The sequence below is a fragment of the Lycium barbarum genome, chromosome 5, assembly GCF_019175385.1.
Source record: "Lycium barbarum isolate Lr01 chromosome 5, ASM1917538v2, whole genome shotgun sequence".
NCBI classification, from domain to species: Eukaryota; Viridiplantae; Streptophyta; class Magnoliopsida; order Solanales; family Solanaceae; genus Lycium; species Lycium barbarum.
The window spans coordinates 81,092,227-81,117,627 of record NC_083341.1 but is presented as its reverse complement, the minus strand read 5'-3'; the positions used below and the strand labels follow the sequence as shown (position 1 = coordinate 81,117,627).

General features: G+C 39.9%; 4 protein-coding genes across 4 annotated transcripts; all 4 read right to left on the bottom strand.

Annotated features, from left to right (window-relative positions):
• Nucleotides 1-6,201: 6,201 nt before the first annotated feature.
• On the bottom strand, nt 6,202-7,338 carry LOC132639525 (uncharacterized). The gene has a single exon (XM_060355967.1). The coding sequence runs from the start codon at nt 7,336-7,338 to the stop codon at nt 6,202-6,204; it is 1,137 nt and encodes a 378-aa protein (XP_060211950.1).
• Nucleotides 7,339-17,390: 10,052 nt separating this feature from the next.
• On the bottom strand, nt 17,391-17,822 carry LOC132639524 (uncharacterized). Its single transcript, XM_060355966.1, has one exon. The coding sequence runs from the start codon at nt 17,820-17,822 to the stop codon at nt 17,391-17,393; it is 432 nt and encodes a 143-aa protein (XP_060211949.1).
• A 2,106-nt stretch (nt 17,823-19,928) lies between these two features.
• LOC132639523 (uncharacterized) lies at nt 19,929-21,068 on the bottom strand. The gene is made up of 3 exons (XM_060355964.1): nt 20,872-21,068; nt 20,548-20,752; nt 19,929-20,078 (listed from the first exon to the last, which is right to left on the bottom strand). Exons 1-3 carry the CDS (start codon nt 21,066-21,068, stop codon nt 19,929-19,931), a joined length of 552 nt encoding a protein of 183 aa, XP_060211947.1.
• A 291-nt stretch (nt 21,069-21,359) lies between these two features.
• Nucleotides 21,360-22,387, bottom strand: LOC132639522 (uncharacterized). Its single transcript, XM_060355963.1, has 2 exons — nt 21,931-22,387; nt 21,360-21,679 (listed from the first exon to the last, which is right to left on the bottom strand). Exons 1-2 carry the CDS (start codon nt 22,385-22,387, stop codon nt 21,360-21,362), a joined length of 777 nt encoding a protein of 258 aa, XP_060211946.1.
• Nucleotides 22,388-25,401: the final 3,014 nt, after the last annotated feature.

The following is a 25,401-nucleotide window of genomic DNA, read 5'->3' as shown; positions in this document are numbered from 1 at the left end:
CGTCTTCTATGGCCTCGCCCATTTTGACCAGTTCAGAGAAAGGTCTTCCCGCCATTGAAAGAATTTTATCATAGAAATCTATTTCATGTGAACGGATGAAAACCGACACAAGTTCCTCTCTCCCATAGGGGGTTGTACCCGGCAGCATCTGTTCTCCATATGCTCGCATACTCGCGGAAGTTTTCAATGGACTTTTGTTTTACTTTCTCCAAATAGTATCTATCCGGTACTGTCTCCATATTACAGCAAAACCTTTCCATGAAAGCCGCAGCTATGTCTTCCCATGTGATCCAACGACGTATGTCTTGTGCCGTGAACCATTCTGAGGCTTCTCCGGTAAAACTTCGGCTGAACATCCTCATGATGAGCGCTTGGTTGACTCGGATGCTGACCATTTGGTCACAGTAGGCTCGTAGATGCGCTTTAGGATTGCCCGTCCCATTGAACAACTCGAAGCGGGGTACTTTGAAGCCCTCGGGTAAATCCAAGTTTGGATGTATACACAACTCGTCATAGCTCAAACCTGTGCCAGTGAGGGTAGTTCTCATGGATCATTCCAGCATTGCGGTCATGTTTCGGTCAAGCCTTTCTTCCTATTTTTCCTGCTCAGCCTTCCACACCTTTTCCATCTCCTCATAATGGTCAATTTCTTGATCGGGTGAAAAGGTGCCTGGCGTGACAGGCGTGTGGAAAGAAACAACAGGGCGAGTTCGGGGAATAGGGTTGCTTTTTGTCGGTTGGTAGTAGGATGCCGCTTAGTTGCTTTTTGTGGTGTTGGATAAGAGGGGATAGAATGAGTGGTTCCGAAAATGTGGCTAGTGTTAAGTGGTGGTGGTATGTGGTTCGAGGCGTCAATGTGCCCGTCGATTGGGGTAAATGGCGTAGTGATCATGACGGATCGGGTGGGGAAGTGATCGGGGTAACGGTGAATTCAGAGATGGAAAAAAAGGCGGAGGCCTTCTTTCTTCGGCAGGGGCCTCTCGGGCAGCATTTGCAGCTTTGTTTCACGCCACTTCCTCTTGAAGATGGATGATTTTTTCCAACATCATTTTCATGATGTCCTCAGTAGGTGATGACTCAAGCAGTTCGCGCAGAGGCAGTTCTCTGAGAGCAATGTCAGTAGGGGTAGTTTTGTTCTCTGAAGTACCAGTCATCTTTTCTTTTCCTCTATCTTGTAAGGATAAGGATGCTATTGCATTTTTGTATCTTGTGAAGTATGCCAGTATGAACAGGAATCAACTTCTCTTTCTATAAGAAAAGAATAACTCAAAGGTAAATAGCGTTAGTCCGTCAGAAAATGGAAAGAAAATCAAGATATCACATATAGATGGCTGTTTAAAACACTTAGTACATAAATAATCATATGTTTGATTTAAATGCTCAATTGATCTCTTATATCGGGTTTTGGGTACTGGCTTTGTTGAGTGGGGTGAATATAATATTTATAATTTATAGGGACCTAGTCTTACGTAGACTGCCTACGTATCCCTCCGCGGGAAGTCAGGCCCTTCCGTAGTTCGGTTTACATAAGATAAGACTCCTTATTTTAAAACCTACACGTGACCAGGCCCGATAAGGGCTTCCTGCGTATCCCTCCTTGGGACATCAGGTCGGCGCAGTTCCGTTTACATAAAATGGGGGGGGGGGGGGGGGGGGGGGACAAATCCGTATTAAGTACAAAAATGGGATCCCCTAAAAACTACCCAAAAGGTGACCTTTCTTTTGAGGTCAACATGTTGTTTGTCCGTTCAACTTTTTTTGGCCTTAAAGGCCCCAGATCCTAGTACTGAGATGGAAGCACCAACCAAATGGCGCACTTGTGGACCAAATTCTCCAATTCAAACTTGAACGCATCGCACTCTTCTATGTCGTGCCCCAAGGCTCCAGAATGGTATAGACACATTTTGTGACGGCCAACTCCTTCAGTTTGATCCCTTCTGGTTCTGACGAGGCTAATCTTCCCAATTCTGACCAACTTCTGGAAGATGCTAGTGTAAGAGTCCCTAAATACTATGAATTCATAACACCAAATACGAGTATTCAATGTAATCCCTTCAGTCAGAGTAATGTTGTCATGGACCAAAAGTGAATGTGGCCTCCACATCTTGGTGAAGCTTTTCTCATTTATTAGCTTAATGAGTCTCTTTTTGAAGGCTAAGCACTTTTTGAAGGCTAAGCATTCATTGATGGTTTGCCCAGCCTGATCTTGGTGATAAGGGCACCTCTTATGTGCGAAGACCGGAGCACATGGTGGCAACATATCGAAGTAAGTACTAACTATTCCTTTGCTTCGAAACTTGATCATAATTTCCTCGCTCCTAATGTACTTAGGCGAGACGCGGTAGGGACAATCCGATGCCTTGATAGCAATAGCCTACCATTCGGGCGAAGTTGGTTGGACATATCCTATTCGCTCCACGGCTCTTCCCTAGGGCTTGATGGCGCAGCAGAAGTTCCTTCCCCTTTTGGGCTTGATGGTGCAGCGGAGGTTTCTTCCCTTTTTGGGCTTGACGGTGCAGCGGAGGCAGCTCCCTTTGATGGCCACGCAGGCTTCTGCGGGTCCGACTCCATTTATTCCTCCTCGGAATCCTCCATTACCGGGATGTATTCAGGAAGAATCATTTTTCCCTTGTCTAGGATGTTCTCTCCTTGAGCTTCAACAGGATTCTCGGGCGAACTCTCCGCCGAATCCATTAACTCATCCGCCTCCTTGATCTTGACTTTGACCTCTTGAATCTACTTTTCAAGATCTGGAATCTTTTAGCGAAGCGAGACCTCATTCTTTCTCATGACCTCGAGCTCGGGTGCATTTTTGTTGTTCATCTTCAGATTCTGAGAAAGTTGTTAGGCTTAGTACGGGTAGTTTTGTTCATTGTTTTTCTTTGGGTGAGTGGGCGGTCTTTGAGATCAATTAAGCATTTAAGCGGAATATATGAAAGAAAATAAGTCACATAAAGCAGTTTATAAGATTATACTATGCGCACTCCTAAGCATACTAATCATTTGAAACATAAATGTTCCATTTGAACCAAACCATTGCCCCATAATCATTAATAATAATATTCTTCCCCAAAGGGGTACAAAATATAAAGTAAACACAGTGCATAAAATAAATCAGCAAAATTTTCCTCCAGTGGTGGATGATGAAGCCCGATCCCGGTCAGTCTTGGCCTTCTTCGCCTTTCGGAGGGTAGTCTGGATATGAAGATGGGCCGATGTCAAAGTGGCTTCCATCAGAAATCCCTTCTGTGTGGAAGTCAGTGGAGCGACATCATCTAAGGTCTTCTTCATCCGATCATCTAGCTCGACCAAACAATCATTAGTTAGCTCCAATTCATGTATGAGACTTTCTTCATCCGAATTGTCATGATCAATTTTCTCCAGTTACTTAGCATCTCTGTCTTCAGCTCTCCTTTGAACCAAACAGGCTCAGATCTCGGCTTGCGAATCCTTGTCTTGGACACAGCTTTAGAGAATAGGTCTTGGAGGAAGTGTGCCTTGTAAGTCAGCCCTCAACCAATCCTTATACTCCACAACACAACCCGAACGAAACCTATCTTCGGCTATGGCATCGGGACCCCAAATCATGCGACCCTTCCATTATCGTATGCAGTCCAAAGCTCTTGGCGGTGTATCAATGTCATAATCAATGATAAAATATCCCATGCCTCGACCTGAGGTACGACTTGGATTCTCCCAAATTGTCTCAGGACCCTGGCAGGTGCATAAGGGCGAATCCCCCGAATTTCCATAAGTGGTAAGAATGGAAACTTCCTTCCTTTAACCACAACTTCAATGGACACAAAGTCATGGAACATCCATCATTGAATACTTTCTTCCTTTAGTCTGGAAAAGGTGAATGTCCAGCTTTGTCTGTTTTATTCTCCGAAGTTTGGACGAAAATCCCGAAGACCTTTCTTTTTCAGTCGGCTTACTCAGGTGTTGTTCACCCCTAACTTTTGTTTTTGGTCAAATGATTTTTTTAATTCAACCAGTAGATCATTGATACACAACTAACTCTTTGTTAGACTATAGAATTAGTTCCTCTGATTTCCTATACTAAGCTACCATTCAGTATATTGTAAGCTTATACAAGATATTTTTGTAATCTATTTAAGATGTTACTCCATTTTCGTACTTGTTGTCCCCTAGTGTGTAGCTTCAGGACTATGTCTCTGATTATCTGCACTTTATCCTTGCATCTGGGCTTAAACCTTCTAGCATTTATTTCTGCCCATATCTAGTAGACCACTGCAGCACTTAGAAAACCCAGTATGCTTGCCCTAGGTATGTTATTATGCACATTCTTTGATAGCCAGGTCACTTCTGCACTCCATGGGCCAATCTGCATATGAATCCCCATCCAAGTGAGTAGTGTAGTCCATATATAGTTGGAGTATTTGTATTCAAAGAACATGTGGTGCATTGTCTCAACTACATTTGAACCACAGAGTACAAAATCTGGTTGGACTTGGAGTCCCCATTTAGCTAATCTATCCACTGTTGCAAGTTTGTTCTGGATAACTAACCAGAGTATGAATTGGTGTCTTGGAATGGCACCAGCAGGCAGTACCAAGTTCTTCCAGGTGGTTCTTGGTTGCTGAGGGAAGAGGGAAAGATAAGTCTTTTTGATACTGTATCTTCCTTGCACTGAGAATTGATCAAGGTGGGTGATGGGATCCACTGAAGGAAACCATGCTCTAGCATCAAATATTTTCCAAACAAGTCAGCAGGCTTGCTTGGGGGTGGTGAAGCTGGTGAGATCATTGTTTTTGTAGAAGCTATGTATCCATTGCCCCCATAATGTGTCCTTTTTGTGAGAGAGTGCCTAAAGTAGCTTGCATAGAGCAGCTTTATTCCATAGTTCAAAGTTAATTATGTTAAGGCCTCCTGCTGATTTTGGTAAACATAATGTATCCCAAGCTACTAAGGCTTTTTTTGAGCTCTCACTACTACCTGTCCATAAGAACACTCGACAAGCAGTTGTAACCATCTTGATAATCTTCTTGGGCAGTAGAAACACCTGCCCCAGTAAGTTTGCATTTCAAATAACACACTTTTAATGAGTTGCAATTTGCCACTGTAGGAAAGAAGTTTTGAGGACCAGCATCTGATTCTTGTAATTATCTTCTCAACCAGAGGTAGACATTGTTGTATGTTCAGTTTTCTGGAGGACAAGGGGACCCCTAGGTACTTGAATGGAATTTCCCCTATTGTGAATTTCATTTCTTGGAGAATCTGTGCTCTAAAATCATCGGTTACCCCAGCTACATAGAAGGAACTCTTATCAAAATTAGCTTGTAATCCCGATACTGTTGAGAAGTGCTCAAATGCCTTTCGTAGTAAATGGATAGATCCCCTATCAGCTCAACAACACAGAATCAAGTCATCAGCAAAGCAAATGTGGACCAGTTGTAGTTTGGAACATTTTGGGTGGTAGTTGAAGTTCGGATCATGCCTTAACTGCTTGAGTGATCTGTTTAGGTATTCCATGACTAGGACAAACAGATAAGGGGACATGGGGTCCCCTTGTCTGAGTCCTTTTTTTGCTGGAAAAACCTCAGTCAATGATCCATTCAGAATAATTCAGTAGCTAACAATAGTCACACAGGTCATAATCAAATCTACTATCTTGATAGGCATACCAAATTCTAACAGAATCATCTTTAGGAACCCCTATTCTACAGAATCATAAGCTTTTCTGATGTCAATCTTCATGAAGCATCTAGGTGACAGATGTTTCTGACCATATCCCTTCACTAGTTCATGTGCCACTATGACATTATCTAATATACTTCTTCCTTCAATGAAAGTAGACTGGGAGGGGCCTACTATATGGTCAACTAGAATCTTCAATTTATCCGTCAATATCTTGGCAATTAGCTTATAAACAGTAGTGCAACATACAATTGGCCTATTTTCCTTCACATGATTTGGATTATGTACTTTGGGGACAAGGGTAACTGTAGTGCAATTAATACTTTTGAGCAATTTTCCATTTGAGAAGAACCGCATGATGGATTCAGTTACCTTATCACCAACTGTAGGCCAATATTCTCTAAAAAATTCATCCAGGAATCCATCAATACCAGGGGCCTTGTCATTAGGCAGATTCCTCAGTATTGAGTGGATATCCTCTTTTGCAATAGGCTGGAGCATTTTTTTTTTGCTGGTCAGGTGTTAGATAGGGACCATCCTTAGCTATTGATGGATCAATGCATGGCAATTCATCAGCTGCAGAGCCCAATAGTTGTCTAAAAAAGCTATAAACTCTTGCTGAATCAATACTGGGTATGTGAGTCTGTCCCCCTGTTCATTGCATATTGATGCTACTCTATTTCTAGCCTGCCTAGCTTTGAGATGGGCATGGAAGAATTTTGTATTTGATTCCCCATGTGCTATCCATGTTGCCCTTGATTTTTGCCTAAGTACCTGCTCATGGATGTTGTCCCACTTCTGTATCTGAGTGGTGATCTCTCTTTCAGTTTGTATGAGAGTACCATCAAACATATTAAGTCTGATTTTCTCCTGAACTTCCTGCAGTTGATCTCTTAATTTATCAAGCTTTGAGTCTAGTGAGGACATTTCTTTGTTGAGTAGTTTAGCTTGAGTCCCCAGCATTTGCAATTTCCTCCAGACCTTGAACATAGAGTGACCCTTGACCTGAATAGCCCATACTTGTTTTACCAGCTCTTTGAATTTATCTTGTTGTAATAGTATTGTAAGCAATCTGAATGGTCTGTTGCTTGGTTGGAATACTACAGTGGTGCTAATAGATATGGGTGAGTGATCTGAACATTCTGGATTGCCATAGAAGGCTTCTGAGTTAGCATGTTTCATAAACCAGTGGGGGTTTCCTATTGCCCAGTTAATTCTGCTGTAAATTCTTACCATAGCATCCCTCTTATTGCACCATGAGTACTCACACCCTCTTCTAGGGAAATGCCCCAACCCCATATATTCTATGCATTCAACAAAGTCTTGTATCTCTTGTTGGTGTACAGGGGCCCCATTAAGCCTGTCCTGGACTGATGTGCAAGTGTTAAAGTCCCCAAGGATGAGCCAAGGGTCCACCATAGAATTATTAAGTAGCCTTAGGCTATCCCAGATGTCCTTCCTTTGATTATTAGTATTGAATCCATATATAAATGTTATGTAGGCAGCAAAGGATGACCCCAACTCTTTAACATAGCAATGCACTAATTGAGGTTTGGCTAAGATGATATTGACCTGGACATTTCTATGCTTCCAACATACCCAAATTCTTTCATTTGGTTCCAAGATGTAGTCTGCAAAACATTTCCAGTCAGCACCCAAGAATCTCTTCAGTTTCTCCATCTTTCCTTGTTTGACTTTAGTTTCTAAGCAACCCAAGAGATCTATCTTATTTTTAAGCAAAAAGGATCTCAATTCTTTTTGCTTATAGGGCTGGTTCAGCCCTTTTATGTTCTATGAGCAGAGAATCATGTTTGATTTGGTGGTTTGGGCTACTTAGGACCCTCATTGGCATCAGTTACTTCTATAAAACCCAAGCTACTTAGCTGGTTCAGTGGTATATTTCCCGTAGTAACACTAGTCTGATCTCCATCAGGAGCCAAACTCTGTGGGGCTGCATTATTATTAGCTATTTCTATTAGTTCAACAGCAGCTTCATTGATATGTGAGGGTTCTGCTTGATTTGTGTCTCCATGTTTTGCTAGCCATTGTGACTGAGCCTGTTTTTTCTTTTTTGCCCTTAGGATCCCCCATAGCTTTAGGTTCAGGAGATGGTTTATCCCTCTATGCTTTCTCCTTAGCTTTGGTCTGCTCTTTGTCATATGCTGCTTTGGTTACTGGGCAATACATTGTTTCATGGCCAATACACATGCAATCTTGGCAATATTCCGGCCACCAATCATATTCCAACTGCTGTATTATACGTTTGCGTTTAGCTTCTTCAATCACCATTTGCTCCAGGATAGGTTGGGTTACATCGACCTCAATCAGTATCCTAGCATAGGATAGTCTCTCTTCTTTAGCAGTTAATCGATCAGTACACAATGGCTTGCCTATGTGGCTGGCTATACGACCCAAGTTCTCTGTTGATCAGTACTCCACAGGTTGATTAGGAAAATTAACCCAAAGGGGCATATGTCTAATGGATTCCTTTCCTATTTGAAAATATGTAGTCCATGTTTTCAGCACCATGGGTCTGTAATCATAGGTTTAAGGGCCACTCTCGAGTACTTCTATTTTATCTTGCTCATTTGCAAATTTCAAGATAAAATATCCATCAATATGTAAGAATACCCTCGGAGTTTCGACAAAGTTCCAAATAGCATAGACAAATTTGAGCATTTGTTTGAATGGAGGATTTTCCCAACTGCGTAACCTATTAGAGCACAATCCCACTTTCATTTTTGCTATTCTATCTCCTCTAGGTTCAATTTCGCAATCTTTTGACCTTCCTTGAGGACTGGGGGAAAGTAGTTTAGTTGCTTACCTCGTTTCGGGGCTTGATTGTTCCTTTGAGGTTCCATTTAAGCAGCTGCAGAGCTCCCAGCAGAGTATGTAAGTTTCCGTACTGCTTGTATTGCTATTGCATCCTTTTTCGGGTTAGGGTTTGGCATGGCTACGGGGTTGAGATTTGGTTCACGCATTGAAATTCCTTTTGTCGGAGCCAATTGGATTTTTGAGTTAGGGTTTATTCCAGCTAGCCAGTACAGAAGTTGTAACGGTTCTAAGTTTTGTGGGACTCCAGATTCAGGTGTTACGACTCTGCTATTTTCTGTTGCTGGTATGTTTGTCTTTTCTGGTATTTTCTGGGTGTGGGTTACCGGAATCGTTTGGGTATTGTTTGCCGGTATCAATTACGTATTGGTTTTTAGTGGTGGTGCACGTTTTTTTTTCCATTATCTCTGTCCGGTGTAGGTTAGCAAACTTTGCGTAACGTGAGCCTGGAGAGAGAACTAGCTAACGTGCACACCCTCGTCCCACCCCTAACCTTGTCGATATGCTTGAGGATCCACCATTGCCGGAGTAAGCTACAACCTTGAAAGTGTTTGTAGTGATTCCGGTAGAGGCTCAGGGCTCGGTACAAATCGGCTAGTATGATTGGGGTTATGTCAAAGTATTTGGTTTCCTCTTATTGGGTTATGCCATAGAAGATGACATGGGCGACCGAAATGACTCAGACATCTATGGCCAAGGATCAATCTTTGGGAAAATCCATGGTTCGCAGGAAGCAAATGGCGAAAGCCAAAGGTCTGGTGGCCGTCCATTCGGCATAAGTCTTGAATTCCCCGGGATACTCTACAAATCCATCCGGGCTTCCAAACCTTTTATATAGCTCTCTAAAGAGAATGGTGGGGCCATGGGCCCAATTGCCGTAATTCAAAGAAAACATTCTACAAATTTGGGAGTAAGTGAGTTTTTCTGGGATTAAATCATTTTGGTCGGGTTTCTTTCTTCTTTACAGCCCCGAGCCTACGCTAGTCAACACATCCCTAAACTCCTCCAGAGTTGGCGTCATTTTGATGTCGTCCCTGAATCTGAAAACCATCCTATCTCTATCCCAAGATCCGGTAATTACCTCTATCAATTTCGTGCAACCGATCATAGTCATAATAGATGTCAAGTTCCCCAAGGGACATGAAATCCCCTTTTTCTCCTTCGAGGACATTTGACCCCTCCAAATTCGGAGCAACTCATGTGTAGTTAGGCCATATCAAAACTTAAATTGATCGACATCTAAAAAACATAAACCAAAGTTAATTTCCCCCCACTAGGCTTTGGTTTCATTCATAGGCACATTATATATTTCCAAATAGCACGTAATATGAGATATAGTGTTTTTCGGGTCACAGACTGTACTTGACATGGGGTAGTTTCCCTATCGGGTTTGGATACGTCCAAGCTATCCAAACCACCCAGTCTACATCACATTTGGATTTGGCTTGGCTCTAACCTAGGCATATGCAAAAGTGGCTTTTTCGAATTAACCTTGGACCCGAGCGGACTACTCGGGGTGAACCGTTGTCGGCCATTGGGTGATCGCACACCAACTTAACGTTCAACGTGTTCCAAAGAAGGGGTGTTTCGATTTTTTAGTGAAGGCAAGACCGCGATCCCGCGTATCCCCTTTGAAACCATGCTTTTTACCAGGAGTGGCAGAATTTTATGATGTGAAATGAATGACAGTTATAATTGCGGAATTTAAACACATAAACAAATAAGCACAGTTAAAAATCTCATTATATTGAAACCCTTATGGTTAGAAACTAGAAAATCCCCAGCGGGGTCGCCATCTATTACTGTTCGCTTTTACACAGGTTAAGGCATAAAACTTACTACGGAGTTGTTGATGCTCTAATTGGATTTTAGTAATTTTAGAGTCGCCACCTAATTTATTATGAAAAACTGGGTTTAAAGATTTTTTCAAAATAAGTAAAAATCTTTTTGGACCAAATTCGAGGTAAGGGTTCTGGTGATCCCCTAGGGAAGTTTTTACGCATCCTAGTATTAAAGATCTGTAGAATACGGTTGACCTACGAGCTTCAATGTGTGATTAACTATATTTACTTGTTTAAAAGTGTTTAGTTTCCGTAAAAATGTCGTTTTATTCATTTCATGATTTTAAGGAAAAAATTCGGCAAAAAGTTCCCTTATAAAAAGGGGTTTTGGTTTAGAAAATTCACGTAAGTGTTCAACTCACTTTGTTGCCAGACTAGGGCACACTCGGGATTTCTCCCGAGTAGAGTCACTACTATTCTAGTCCTAACAAAATGGGTTTAGTACCTACGGGTTTTTATACATATAAAAATATGGAGTATATCTCCGATTTGTATACATATATAATATATAAGGAAAATACAAGTATTTTTATGATTCCAATTTTTATTATTTTGAAGCTTATAGGTCAATAATATTCCAAGTCCCAAATCCATCTTAACCTTAAATTTGGTCCAAGTAAATTCGTGTTTATTAGTCCATAAAATTTTTGGGCTTCGGCCCAAAAGGTGTGTTCTTTTCCTAAAAAATTACTTAAGTCCCAACCACAAAATTTTCCTTTGCTTTTTTTTCTAGAAATTTTCCAAGTTTGATCTCTTATTAAAATCTTAAGCCAAGTTTAAAGAATGCTCATCACCATTCACAATCACAAATCTGTCCAAAATCGTTTTTCCACTTAATTCAAATCAAATTTGAAGTCCAATAAGCAGTTGCAATTCTTAATAACAGGCTTAAGGCCCAAGACCACTTTTATCTTCAACCAAATTGTTCCAGATATTGCCAAAGGGGCGAGAGGCCCAATTTTTTTTTTATTTACCACTTACTTCTTTTTAGAAATCATTTAGCCTTATTAAAGTGTTAAACCGGTTTAAGCCTTAGAAAATCAAAATAAGTATTAATTCATGCAAGTTTGAGATTAGCCGAATTTTAAAATGTTTTAGGCGACTTCCTAAAGATACTAAGTTTTTTTCCTATGTTTTAAATATACATAAGGGTTCCAATATTTAGCACATTCAGTGTACACAATATACATACATGCCATATATTAAAATAGGAAGAGGGGAGAGAGTAGGAAAAAATATCTGTAAACAACTGATGGGCCTACCCGAGCCCATCAGTGCCATTTTCACCCATTGGCTGGGCCTTCCACAAATATCAGCTTCCCTTTCCATTTTTTCCAACAAACTCGATCAAGAAAGGTAATTGGGCTCTTGGCCCAATAGGTTTATGCAATAGAAGCCGACCAAACAATGATGTTTCATGCAAACAAAGAAGAAAGGGAAATACGGATTAGAAAACATCTAAAACTGAGATTTAATGAAGACAAAGCTTTGTGTAATAGATACATATAAGTCATATGATTCTAAAAATATACTACATTTGATTAAATAGAAACTCGACTAAAACATACACACCCATATGGACAGAAACAACAAAGAAACAAGCCCAAAATAAAAATAACTGTAGGCCTAAAACTTAAGGCCTACATAGATTGAAATAGCACAGAAATAGGCCCAAAACTGAAATAAAGTAAACAGGCCCATACGGTCATTTTCTTAAACAAAAATAGGCAATGCCACACGAATAGGTATACACACCTATCAACCATATACCATTGATATACACACCCATGGAGATACTAAAACAGCCCAAAAAGGAAAGATTTCACCCTCTTGTTCCTGATGCCGCACAAGATTCAAGGGGTTTCAAGGAACCCAGACATGGAAGACACCAGGGAAGGCTTAAGCTTAATCCCTAAGTGCTATTTTTGCCTCTCCATTTATGTGTTTAGTTCATAGTATATAGGAGTGGGAGTGTATATCTAATGGCCCAATATGGAAAAAACCCAACATTTAACAAGAGTGATCAAGAAGGGAGGATATGTCATGTATATGCAGGTATAGCAATTCATATACACTGAAATATATGTGATTGAATGCAACTTGTACATATAAAACACATTTACCCTTTATTATATACAATCAATATGGCATCAACAATATTTTAAGGAAAATATACTGAAAATTGTGCATATTTCACAGTTCCCATGTTAAATGTAATAGCCACATATACAGAAAAGAGAGAAAATACCAAATGAAGCTTAAGAAAAAGGGACAACATCTCAAACAAGCTCAAAATGTTCATAGTATATTCAACCTCAAATAAGCAAGAACTGCAGAATCATTTAAAAGTGGACTTCAAATGGACAAAGCATGCAAGCAGGTCTTATCAGCATATTTATCAATGCACAATACTTTGGTTTGGATTTCCATCCATTTCACACTATACTTAAGGCCATTTTTTTTTACCATAAACAAAGACAAGTAATCATTTTAGAGTCACAGATGATGGAATAGACAGACCAAATCCATACAAAGTCATATAGAATATAAAGTGAAAGTTTCTATCAGTGAGGCATTCCATGTAATCTTACAAGACTTCCCAGATTACTAATACAAGTTCACAGATACTTAAACTGGATTCAAAATCCCTTAAACCCTTTCAAATATACCATTTCTGAGACTCCTGACTTTGAACCATCAATAAGGCAAGTGCCACAGACCTCATAGCTTAAAACAAACATTAGAAGGGACATATAAAGGTTCTGGCCACTATTAAGCCAAGTAAGCAATCATTTTAGCCTTAAGGATGCAGTTTTTAAGTCTTGTACGCATAATGGTTCCACTTTATCATACATAGCATAGAATGAGGGCAATATTCAATTCAAACAACACAGTAAGATGAAAAAACAAACTACTGTACCAAGTAGGGGTCACAAATGACTTTAAGCTTAATCTTTGAACAAGTATAAGCATGCTTCAATTATCAATATCCATCAATCAGGGAGATAGTTTAGTGTACTAATCTAATTGTCAAAAAAAAAAAAAAGATTCAGGGGCCTGCTGGACATGCATTTAGACAGAGGTGGGCACACATAGTGACATTTAACCCAAACAATCAGCAAGATCACTAATCATGTGAACCTAGACCCCCTTAACATATAAGTAGACTTCTAAACTAATAGAAAATAGCATTGGTCATGTGCCCTAGCAACGGACCACACAGACTCATGTTTAAAGACTGAAAATGATTATCAGTGTACAGGTTTGAGAAATGTGGGCATACCATTAGTTCCATTATTGAATATTTGCTAAAAAGGATTCAGTTTAATAAAACATGGATCAAAGAATATTCTAGGCAAACAATATGATCCAAGCTAGGCTAGCATTCAATCACTAAGTTGTTTATGGTATTATTCCCCTTTGTCATGCTATCAGAATACCTCTAGCATAATACATGAACCATACAAGATTTTGACAAGACTACACAATACATTTAAGAAGGCAATGAACAAGGGTCAAAAAATGTAAACAGGTCCAACTACTAAGCATTAACTAAGGCAGAGGGACATTACTCATCTAGTATAGCTGCCACATAAATATACTTAAACACACTAAGCTAGTACATAAAAGCACACTTAATTGAGGTAGATTAAACCAAACAGCATATGACTAACATTCAGGAGTACGAAATCAAATGCAAATAGCCAATAAGACAACTTAAGCATGATGAAACTAACTATATCAATATACTTGGCAGGCTTCTAAATCATATTGGAACATGGAAATAGACAAACATCATTATTAGTAAATTCTAGGTCCATCGTTTAACCTAGATGCTAACAGCAATCATGCCTTCATAAGAGGGCTTAACCAGACCAAATAACACTTGTAAAGAACAGAATTGCCTCAAACAGGTTAAACTAAACCCTGTTTGACATGACAGATGCATAAGACTAGGCTAAGTTGATATACAGGACCAAATGGACTGAACTAAACCACCCTACAAGATGAGTTTCTACCACTAAACAACATTAAGACATATGAATTTTTATTTAACTAACACAAAACCAACATGCATGCTAAACTAGTCTAATACACAAAGCTTTATCTAACCAAGATAGATTAAACTAGATTTAATAAGAACTAAACAAATCTTAGATTGAGATTAACATACCAAAGCATAATACATGAACTAAATTAACAAGCACAGAAAAAGCATTTTTAACCAGATTCAAACAAAATTAACACATAAAAGCATCTAACACAAATAATTAAATAACTAAACAACTAAGAGTTTGCTTAAAAAAATAAAGAGAGGGGAAGATTACCTCTTCTTGGCGCAACCTTGAGTCGAGATTTGGACTTGAAGATCTTCTCCTCCTAAATTAACTCAACCACGAACCCAAAGAGAACAAAGAAGACACAGCGTTTTAAAACTAACTAACTCAGAAAAGTTAAAGGTCTTAAAATGTTTGAAACCCTAGGTATTTCGAGTTTATGTGTATGCAAGTGAAAATTTCAGATTGCCTCCCCTTTTCAAAGTAGAGTGGGGGTTCTCTTTATAGAACCCCAATCCATCAAAACCCTAGTTTTCAACCGATGTGGGAGTATTGCAATTTCATGACATTTCATGATTGCATCTCTCAAACACCACATCAACGGCTAGGAAACGAATAGATCAACAAATAGAGGGCCAGATTTGACTCATAGCCGGTCAATCCGACAAGTTCTTTGCGAACCAATGAGATTTGCAAATTCAAATCATGATACAACAAAATCCATTAAAGAAAAATCAGAGTTTTGACTGTTGTCCCATAGAAAAGTAAAAAAGAAAATAAAGAGAGGTGAGGATTTTACCATGCTAAGGTAGCGTTTGGTGAGATCTGAGGACGAAACATTAAATATTGCCTCAAATAGTTAAACCAAGACTGTAAAAAACATGCACCACCTGCCATTTTGCAGCTTCAGGCAAAGGTGACGAGAAGAGAGGGTTTTCTCCTCGTGGCGACGCTAGGGTTTGCTGAGAGAGGAAATCCTCTCTCTAAGGGTTCGTTTGGCGTTGAGAATAGAAAAGTAACGGGGTATTACCCCTGTTAATGTGATGGTCTGGGCCGAGTCATGCCCCGTGTTGGGCTGGACTCAGTCCAGAATTAAAATGAGAAAATAAAAGAGGCCCTTTTCATGCATATTCATATATACACGTGATATACATGTATATCACATGTATATTCGTGTATATGTGTATATATGAATCGGGTCATGACACTTGTTTTTAATAAATAGCCGTAATTAAAATAAGACTAACTAGTTTAGACTCTTAATAATGAAAAAATAGGTTAATTAAGAAATTAAAAACTAATCTTGCAAACAATGATCTTAATTGGCTTAATTTTAGGACCAAGCTATTTTACTTATGGCCTTATTTGGTCCAATTACCCATCTTGGGGTAACATTTGCAAAAATGACCTTAATTACTCAGACCAATGATTTTGGCCCTTTCGTATAAGGTTACAATTAAACTAAATAACAATTAAAAAGGCTAATTTTGCAATAATGACCTCAATTAAGGAAATTGATTTTCACTTGGGCCATAATTGGACTATTAATTAATTATTTCAATCATAGTCATTTAATTGGTAATTTCCAGAATGAACCACAATTAATCACTCAATTAATTATGATAAATTCTAATAAATTGATTAAACAAGAATCGATGGGTAAAATGGTTAATTTATTTAATTAACCAGATTCCTTACATTAAACAGAGTAATATATTTGCTAATTAATTTCGGATAATTTAAACAATTAAATAAATAATTATTTTGCACTATTTTCTATATTAAATTTAGCAAATGTATCCTAATTGTTGCAAATTAATTTCCAAATGTTTTATAACATTATAGAAATTATTTTACCAAATAAGAATGGAAAAATATTATCTAAATAGTTTTATAAAATCATTTTAACTTTTAAAAATACATATTTCACTATGTTTAATATTCAAGGACTTTGGTTAATAAAAATAAATTACGGGAGGTCAAAAATTAGGTGTCAACACACATTATGCTCAAGGGTTCGTACAATTTTTTAGTGCTACATTGCTACTCAAGGCTTCACAATGTCACAAGAATACTTGGTTCATGCATTTAATCGAACACCTTATGGGCGTAGAATCTTCTTTTAGTGTTTTGACAACCATGGTGGGTTATGAAACCCTCCTTTGTGCAATAGGAGTGATGTTCTAGCCATATACACACACCCAACACAATCAATACCAAATCCCGCCCCTAAATTCACCCAAAACCTAACAACCCTAACTTTCAATCATTCAAAACTCAAGAACTTGGAAAAGGGGAAAGGGAAAAGGGAATTTCGAAATGCCATGTGAATTTAGTGATGATCTTGATGAGTTCCTTGAGTTTTGAATGTGATTGTAAGTGGGGAAGGGTGGGTTTTTGAGTTTTAGAGAGAGGGAGTTGATTTTCTTGTATTTGGAATAACTGGGAAATAAGAGGGCATCGGGTCTTCTTATTATTTTGAAAAATATTTTGCGTGACCCAACCGTGTGGTATCTTCGTGACGCGGGGATGCCGCAGATGCATATGTTATTTTTAGTGACACGTTTCATGGGTGCCGCGAGTTTTCCCTTTCTCTGTAAGAAGAAAATGTGTTTGTGCGCCACCCTCACGTCGCATAGGTGGCTACAAGCTGTTACCTGGGCGTTTTTCAATGTTTTTCCCTTCGTTATGCATTCCTGCTCTCCAAGTCCTGCAACATGAACAAAGGTGACATATAATAGTAAAAAGGTTGGCTTGTCTCCCAACAAACACCTTAGTTAAGGTCGTGGCACGACAGTTTTTGTATTTTTTTATTTTCTCCATTTTTTTCTTTTCTTTATGCTACTGTTACAAACTCGGGTTGCCTCCTGAGAAGTGCTTGATGTAACGTCGCGGCACGACGGTGGCTATTTCAAGCCTCTTCAAGCTCAACGGAGGTCTTCACTGGATCGATGACCTCTCTGAAATAATATTTCATTCTCTGTCCATTCACCGAGAACGTTCATTCTGCATTAAGCAGCTTTAGCTCAAGAGGATGTGCGGTCACACAAACCACCTTAAACGGCCCAGACCACTTACTCTGCAACTTCCCACCAAAAATCTTCAGACGACAATTATATAGTAGCGCTAACTGCCCAGGCTCAAACTCACAAGGTTGGATTCGCTTATCGTGCAATCTCTTAGTTCTCTCCTTGTACATTTTCGTGTTCTTATAAGCATGATAGCGAAGTTCATCCAACTCGTGCAGCTGCAACAACCTCTTGTCACCGGCTTGTACCAAGTCCAAGTTCAGCTTCTTTATTGCCCAATAAGCTCTGTGCTCAAGTTCAACCGGTAGATGGCATACCTTACTGAAAACTAGCTTGTATAAAGACGTGCCAATATGAGTTTTGTAGGCTGTTCTATAGGCCCATATAGCATCATCAAGTTTCATCGACTAATCTTTCCTACTGACGCTCACTGTTTTCTCTAAGATTTTCTTGATTTCTTGATTTGACACCTCTACCTGACCACTCGTCTGAAGATGATAAGCAGTCGCTACCTTGTGCTTCACCCTATACTTGAGCAATAATTTATCAAAGGGACGGTTAGAAAAATGTGTAACTTAGTCGCTGATTATGGCCCTCGGGGTCCCGAACCTAGTGAAAATATTCTTCTTCAGAAATCTCGCCACCACACTAGCATCATTGGTGGGGAGTGCAATGGCTTCCACCCACTTTGAAATGTAATCCACCGCTACAAGAATGTACTTGTTCCCTTTGGATGGTATGAAGGGACCCATGAAATCTATACCCCAACAATCAAATACTTCGATCTCCAAGATGCCATTCAATGGCATTTCATGCCGTTTTGAAATATTTCCAGTTCTTTGACAGCTATCGCATGCTCTCACGAATTCATGAGTATCTTTGAACAATGTCGGCCAATAAAACCCATACTGAAGCACTTTTGCAGCTGTTCTGTCACCGGCGTGATGTCCACCACAAGGCGGTGAGTGACAACTCTCAAGAATTGCAGGGATCTCTTCCTACGGAATACATCTCCTAATCATCTGATCCGGGCCAACTCTACAGAGATACGACTCATCCCAAATGTAAAATCTATTGTCGTGTAATCCGCTTCTTCTTCTCATGATTAGCATCGGGAGGGTGTACTTCACTCACCAAAAAGTTTACCATGTCTACATACCAAGGTAGCTCGGCTGTTTGAAGAGAAAAAGTTACTCATATGGAAACGTCTCCTTAATCACTCCACCTTCATCAACATGTTCTCGATCTTCAAGCCTCGATAGGTGGTCTGCTACTTGGTTCTCTGTGTCCTTTCGATATCAAACTCTTGTAGTAGAAAAACCCAATGAATAAGACTGGGTTTCACGTCCTTCTTGGAAAATAGATAGCAAACAACAGTTTGATTAGTATAGACAATCACCTTGGTCCCCACCAGATAAGAGTGGAATTTGTCAAAGGCGTAAACAACTGCCAATAACTCCTTCTCGCTGACTGTATAGTTCATTTGGGCCACGTCAAGTGTCTTGCTGGCATAATAAATAGGATGAAAAATCTTATCCCTTTTCTGACCAAAAACAGCCCCCACAGCAGAATCACTTACATTACACATCAACACGAACGACAAAGTCCAATCCGGTGCAATGATAATAGGTGCAGTCACTAACCTCACCTTCAACTCGTCAAAAGCGTTCAGACAGGATTCATTGAATATGAACTTCACATCTTTCTCTAACAGCTTGCACATCAAATTAGCAACCTTGGAAAGTCCTTGATGAACCGCCGATAAAAACTTGCTTGCCCAAGAAAACTGCGCACTCCACAAATAGAAACGGGCGGTGGTAATTTTTCAATTGCCTCGATCTTAGCCTTGTCAACCTCAATGCCCTTGCTGGATAATTTCTGCCCAAGGACAATGCCTTCTTGAACCATGAAATGACATTTTTCCCAGTTACGCACCAAATTAGTTTCTTCACAACGAGATAACACAGCATCAAGATGGCTCAAAGATTCATCAAACGAATCCCCGAAGACCGAGAAATCATCCATGAATACTTCCACATAGTTTTCCACCATATCTGCAAAAATAGACATTATACATCTCTGGAACATACCTGGAGAATTGCATGAACCGAAAGGCATCCTCCGGAATGCGAAAGTGTCATATAAACATGTGAACGTTGTCTTTTCCTGATCTTCTGGGGCAATCATAATATGGTTGTAGCTTGAATAACCATCCAGAAAGAAATAATAATCATGCTCAGCTAATCGGTCTGACATATCCACGAAGGGCAAAGGAAAGTGATCTTTTCTGGTGGCAGTGTTTAGCTGCTAATAATCAATACAGATCCTCCAACTAGTAACAGCTCTCTGAGGTACTAGCTCATCCTTCTCGTTCTTCAGCACAGTCATGCCCCCTTTTTTTTGGAACCATTGTATAGGACTCACCTATTTGCTGTGTGAGATGGAATAAATAATGCAACTGTCAAGCCACTCGATGACTTCTTTCTTCACCACCTCTTTCATAATCGGGATCAGCCTTCTTTGATTCTCCATGCTGGCCTGCTATCTTCCACCACCAATATTTTATGCGTGCAGAACGCACTGCTAATGCCTTGAATGTCATCTATGGCCCAGCCAATGGCTCGGATTCTGTCTCTCAACACTCGCAACACACGTTCAACCTGCACATCAGACAAATAAGTAGAGAGGATTACGAGCAATGTGTCACCACTGCCCAAGAAAGCATAGCGCAGATGTGTTGGTAATGGATTCAACTCTAGAACAGGAGCTTCCTCAATAGATGGTTTTGGCTTCTTCCATGAATCTGGTCTATCTAACTCCTCAAACGAGGTGTTGGCTCATCCACGACGGTTTCATCATCCACCAAGTCTTCACCATACACTAATGATATCTCCAAAGGATCTTGAGAACCTGGAAAGTGATCTAACTCTACATTCGTGAGCTCGGGCTCCACAACTGTAATCATCTTCAATTATTCATAATGGGGCGGAAGCCTAGTAGCCCTGAAAACATCAAAAGTAGCTTCTTACCCATCAACTGTCATAGACATCTTCCCATCTCTGACTCGAATAACCTCATTAACAGTCACTAAGAGTCCCCTTCCCATGATGCGAGGACATTCTTATCTACCTTGTAATCAAGGATAATAAAATCAACTGACAGAATAAAAGGACCCACTTTCACGAGAACATCTTCAATTATACCATTGGGTTGTGCAAGAGATCTATCAGCTAATTGCAAAGTGACTGTTGTTGGCCTTGGTTCACCCAACCCCAACGTTCGGAACACAGAGGTGGGCATCAGATTATTACTAACACCACAATGCCAGTCCAACCTCAATATTACCAACAGTGATAGAAATAGTGAAACTGTCTGGATCTTTCAACAATCTTGCTTTTCACTCTAGAACTGTACTCCTTAGTAAGTGCCACCGTCTCGAATTCTATCCAGCACCTCTTATTTGCAACAACATCCTTGAAGTACTTAGCATATTTTGGAACTTCTTGCAAGAGCTCTACTAAAGGAATGTTGATGTGCACCTGCTTTAATATGTCAAGAAATTTCTTACGTGCTGCATCTATTTTCTGTTTCTGAAAGCGCTGTGGGAATGGTAGAGGTGGTCTAGTCACCGCATGTTCAGGCTGTTGCATGACTTTCTCGGGACTCTTTTCAGCTTCAGTTCTTTAAGCAGGAATGAGTTCAACATCTACCTTCTTTTTGTTCTTTGGTGGAATATCTTCAAGTTCTCTGCCATTTCTCAAGGTGACTGCTTTATAATCTTTCGAATTCTTCTCAATATCAGTCGAAAGAGAACCCTGTGGTCTGACATTCTGAGCAATCACCATCTGCTCGACTTGACATTCGAGCTCATGAATGAATTTTTTCATCTCGTTCTGCACTTTCTGATTTTGCTGCTGAACCATTTGCTGTTGAGCTGTGAACTACTTCATCATGTCTTCCACCGAACTTCTAGCTATCTGGGCTTGGGGCTTCTGATAATTTTTCTGCTTGTGGAAGTCCTGCTTCCCATATTGCTGATTATAATTGTTTCCGAAATAATTTCCCTGATTTCCACCACTACGATTATGTGGCCCTACATAATTGACTGATTCTGGATTCTGAGGACAATTAATATAAGCATGAGCCTCACCACAACTCTCGCATGTTGTTTGCAGAATATGTTTAACTGGTTGGATCTGCTGACATTGAGGAAGCACCCTCGTAAGAAGATTACAAAGTGTCCCAACATCACCCCGAATAGCTGCAATGTCATCTACTTGAAAAACCCCAGTGGCTTTCTATGGCACCCCTGCGCGACTCGTCTCTTGATACTCATAAGCACATTCGGACATTAGCTCAAGGGGAGCTTCCTCTCCTTATAAGTTTGGTTTAAGATCTGCCCCTGAGTTGAAGAATTCAACAAGGCTCTTGTTTCATTCCTTAGCCCTTCAACAAAATAGTTCCCTATGATATCCTTTGGCTACATGTGATGTGGACAATCTCAAAAATAACCCTTATACCTTTCCCATGCGTGCGATAGATATTCAGAGTCTCTTTGAGTGAAGTTCACAATGTTTCCTCTCAGCTCCTTTGTTTTCTTGGGTGAGAAAAATATGTCGATGAATTTATTCGATAATAGCTCCCAAGAAGTGATAAAACTAGCAGGAAGATTTGTCAACCAATCCCTCACTTCACCAATCAATGATAATGGAAACAAGGACAGTTTCACATAGTTGTCGGGGACATCTCTATATTGAAAGTTCTCGCTCAAATCCACAAATTGCATCAAGTGCTTATGCGGATCTTTATGAGGCTTACCCATATACTGACATATATTTTGCACCAGCCGCACTGTTCCTTCTTTCAGCTCAAAAATTTCCAGTAATCTCAGGCCTGACGATAGCCTTAGCAATAGTTGCCAGAGTGGTCTAGCATAACTAGATAAAAGAATATGTTGTTCTTGTACCATCTCAAGAACTCGTATGATATCCCTGTTCCAGTCTTCGTTGTTGTCAACTGACTCGGGATCACGCTCATTTTCTTCCAGCTTTGTTTGCTAGTGTAAAGTTCTTTCAATTTTCGGATCAAAGATAGCTAAAGCTTTTCCTTGACTTCGAGTGTCTGGCATAAACAAAAGAGTTCACCTGAACTAGCACAAATCAACCAACAAACTAGAGTAAAAACTTGAATAGAAATTCAAAAATCCAAACTAAAAAAATAGTAATTTTTTCTAACCCCGGCAACGGCCCCAAAAACTTGTTCCTCCCAAACGCACACGCAAGTATACGCGGTCGTACAAGTAATATAGGATTTTTAAGTCCAGATATCGTACCCACAGAGACATAGATTTTATATTGTTCAATTAATTCAAATTTCGTTGTAACTATTCAAGAAGGTGACAATCAAAGTGTTTGTTGTTGTCACGAACCGGCTAGGGGCCGTGACGGGTACCCGGGGCTAACCACCGATCACCGCTCGTTCTATTACTTCTTAGGCTTATTTAACAATTATTTACCCGATTCATGCTCAATTTATAATAAAACCCGTTTTCATTTAGAAACAAAATGCCTTCATACATATAAGCCCTTAGGCTAGCAAAATACCATATAGTATATATATATATATACATATACACATAATGACCATGCCATGAAACTGTACGACCCACGTCGAGTATCTACGAGCCTCTAAGAGATGACATCTACGATTTTACACAAAATAATCATCATAGGCACCTCCGGGACAATGGAGTGCCATCAGTCAGCTAGCGGCCTCTAGGAATCCGGAGCAAGATCTCCTCCCTGTCTACCTGTGGGCATGAACATAGCGTCCAAAGAAAAAGGACGTCAGTACAAATATTGTACTGAGTTTGTAAGGCAGGAATGAAATAAACAAACATAATGGAAGGATCATGTGTCATGAGACGAGGACATAACCTGCACAAGTGTCATAGGCAAATGTATTACTTACTTATGTCACATTTTATACATTCATAATATACATGTTATCTCATCCCATACATCATCGCGTACATCATCATATACATCATCACATCATAATCCGTATCGTCACCCGCGTCCGGGTAACCCACATATGCCGCCCACTAGTGGTGATCGTGCCCGTCCCTCTAGGCGCGATGTGAACATAGCATCCCGCATTAGCGGTGACATGCTCGGCCATATAGGCGCGGTGGAATCGAATGCAGCCCGCATTCGCGGTGGAATCGAATGCACATGCCCGGCCATATAGGCGCGGTGGAATCGTATCATCACAACATCAATCATAACACATTATCATTATACATCTCTTGCCATAGCATCATGTCATAGTTTCTTAATATGCCATATGTTACATAATCGTAATACAAGTTAGTATTATTTATCATTTTACTCCCATAGCGTACATTAGCATTTAGAGCATACATTAGGCTTTAAGGCAACCACACCATGTCGGGGTGACGTAAGGTCGTGAACCCCCGATAGTATTATGGACATTTATGAGAATCATTCCTCGCCTTGAAGGGAAATAAAACATAAGGCGAGTGTTAGCAATAATAACATCATTAGCATCGTAGGAACATCGTGTCACAATTTTTCGAATCTCTATACTCTAGCTCATTATCATCATTATCATGCTCATAGGTGATTCAATATATAGAAGAGCTCATAAGCTTCATCTTATAGAAGGATTATGGAAAACCTGAAGGATTCATGCCTTTTGGAAGAAGAGTTAAGCCTCACATACCTTTCTCGTTTAAGCAATCTAGCGTTCGATTATTCTTCTTCAATGTCGCGTCTCTACCTTCAAAAGAGGATTCGTACTAACATTAGTCAATCAACCATAAGAACGCGCTACTAATTCTAGAGAAAATTGGGCAGCACTTCCATTGTTTATACTACTTTTCCCGTATTTTATATCAACTCCCAACATCTACAACACAACTCACAATATCGCAAGCAACAATCATCATTTATTTACTTTAGGCAAAATCCACCATTTCTCTCCAATTTCGTCACATTTATGGTTATAGGTTCGCTATCGTATTTTCCCACGTATCACACTTATATCATGGTCTACAAGTCATTTATAACGTATTTATACTCACAACACCCTAACATTCATGATTCAATTCAACTACCATCCAAACATGACACTATTCACTCTTGAATGACCCATTTGCTATGCTTCTCTACAAGTCGGGTACCTTAACCTTCCAATACCTCAAACAATATGTAATGGTCATGAAACTTACCTTGGATGATGGTTGAACAAGCCTTGAGTGGAGTTTCCCCTTCTAGCACCAAAACCCTATCTCCTCTCTTTTGGGTTTTCTTGAATTAGATGCACTTGGGTTAGGTTTCATACACTTGGGTTCATGGATTTGGTGTTATTGATCATGGATTTCCCTTGCGTTTTCTTGTGGGTGAGTGTTAGAGAAGGTTCTAGAGATTTTCTTGGCCAAAAATGAAGAAAACATATGATTTTGGACGAGTTGGGTATATTTAAAGTGGTCCAGAAGACACAACATGCGGCACGCTTTGCGAAACGCAAAGCATGCTATGCGGGACGCATCTTGGGTCGCAAATCTTTCCAGCTGACCAACTCTCACTGGCACACTTTGCGGTTGAACTGCGGAGCCGCATGTCATACTTGCGAGCCGCATGTCGCGCCGCAAAGTGCGCCAGAATGTGATATTTCGCCCCGAACTGTCTGTCGTAAAATGGATATAACTTTTGATCCCGATATGATGTTGGGGCCCACGACCTATGGTTGGAAAGCTCTTTCAAGTATCTACAACTTTCACGCTGTGGTGGTTTTCCCAAATTCCAACTTTATAATAGCGATTTTTCCCCTCCAAACCAGATCATCCGAAAATATTTCCTTAACTTGCCCTTTTGGATGGCTTATGCCCATATTTGGCTTATGGGTCCTTCTTGAAACTTACTTAGCACTTCATTACCAATATAAGGGACATTATAATTC

Excerpts from the sequence above, each read along its gene's own strand:
- LOC132639522 (XM_060355963.1), bottom strand. The coding sequence starts at position 22,387 with ATGGTACAAGAACAACATATTCTTTTATCTAGTTATGCTAGACCACTC. Across the intron at positions 21,680-21,930 it reads CGCATGGGAAAGGTATAAGG|CTATTCGGGGTGATGTTGGG; the intron begins GTTATTTTTGAG and ends ATGACATTGCAG.
- LOC132639524 (XM_060355966.1), bottom strand. The coding sequence starts at position 17,822 with ATGAAACTTGATGATGCTATATGGGCCTATAGAACAGCCTACAAAACT.
- LOC132639523 (XM_060355964.1), bottom strand. The coding sequence starts at position 21,068 with ATGCAACAGCCTGAACATGCGGTGACTAGACCACCTCTACCATTCCCA. Across the intron at positions 20,753-20,871 it reads GATGTTGTTGCAAATAAGAG|GTTGGACTGGCATTGTGGTG; the intron begins GTGCTGGATAGA and ends GGTAATATTGAG. Across the intron at positions 20,079-20,547 it reads TTATTATCCTTGATTACAAG|GTTGAACGTGTGTTGCGAGT; the intron begins GTAGATAAGAAT and ends TCTGATGTGCAG.
- LOC132639525 (XM_060355967.1), bottom strand. The coding sequence starts at position 7,338 with ATGGAGAAACTGAAGAGATTCTTGGGTGCTGACTGGAAATGTTTTGCA.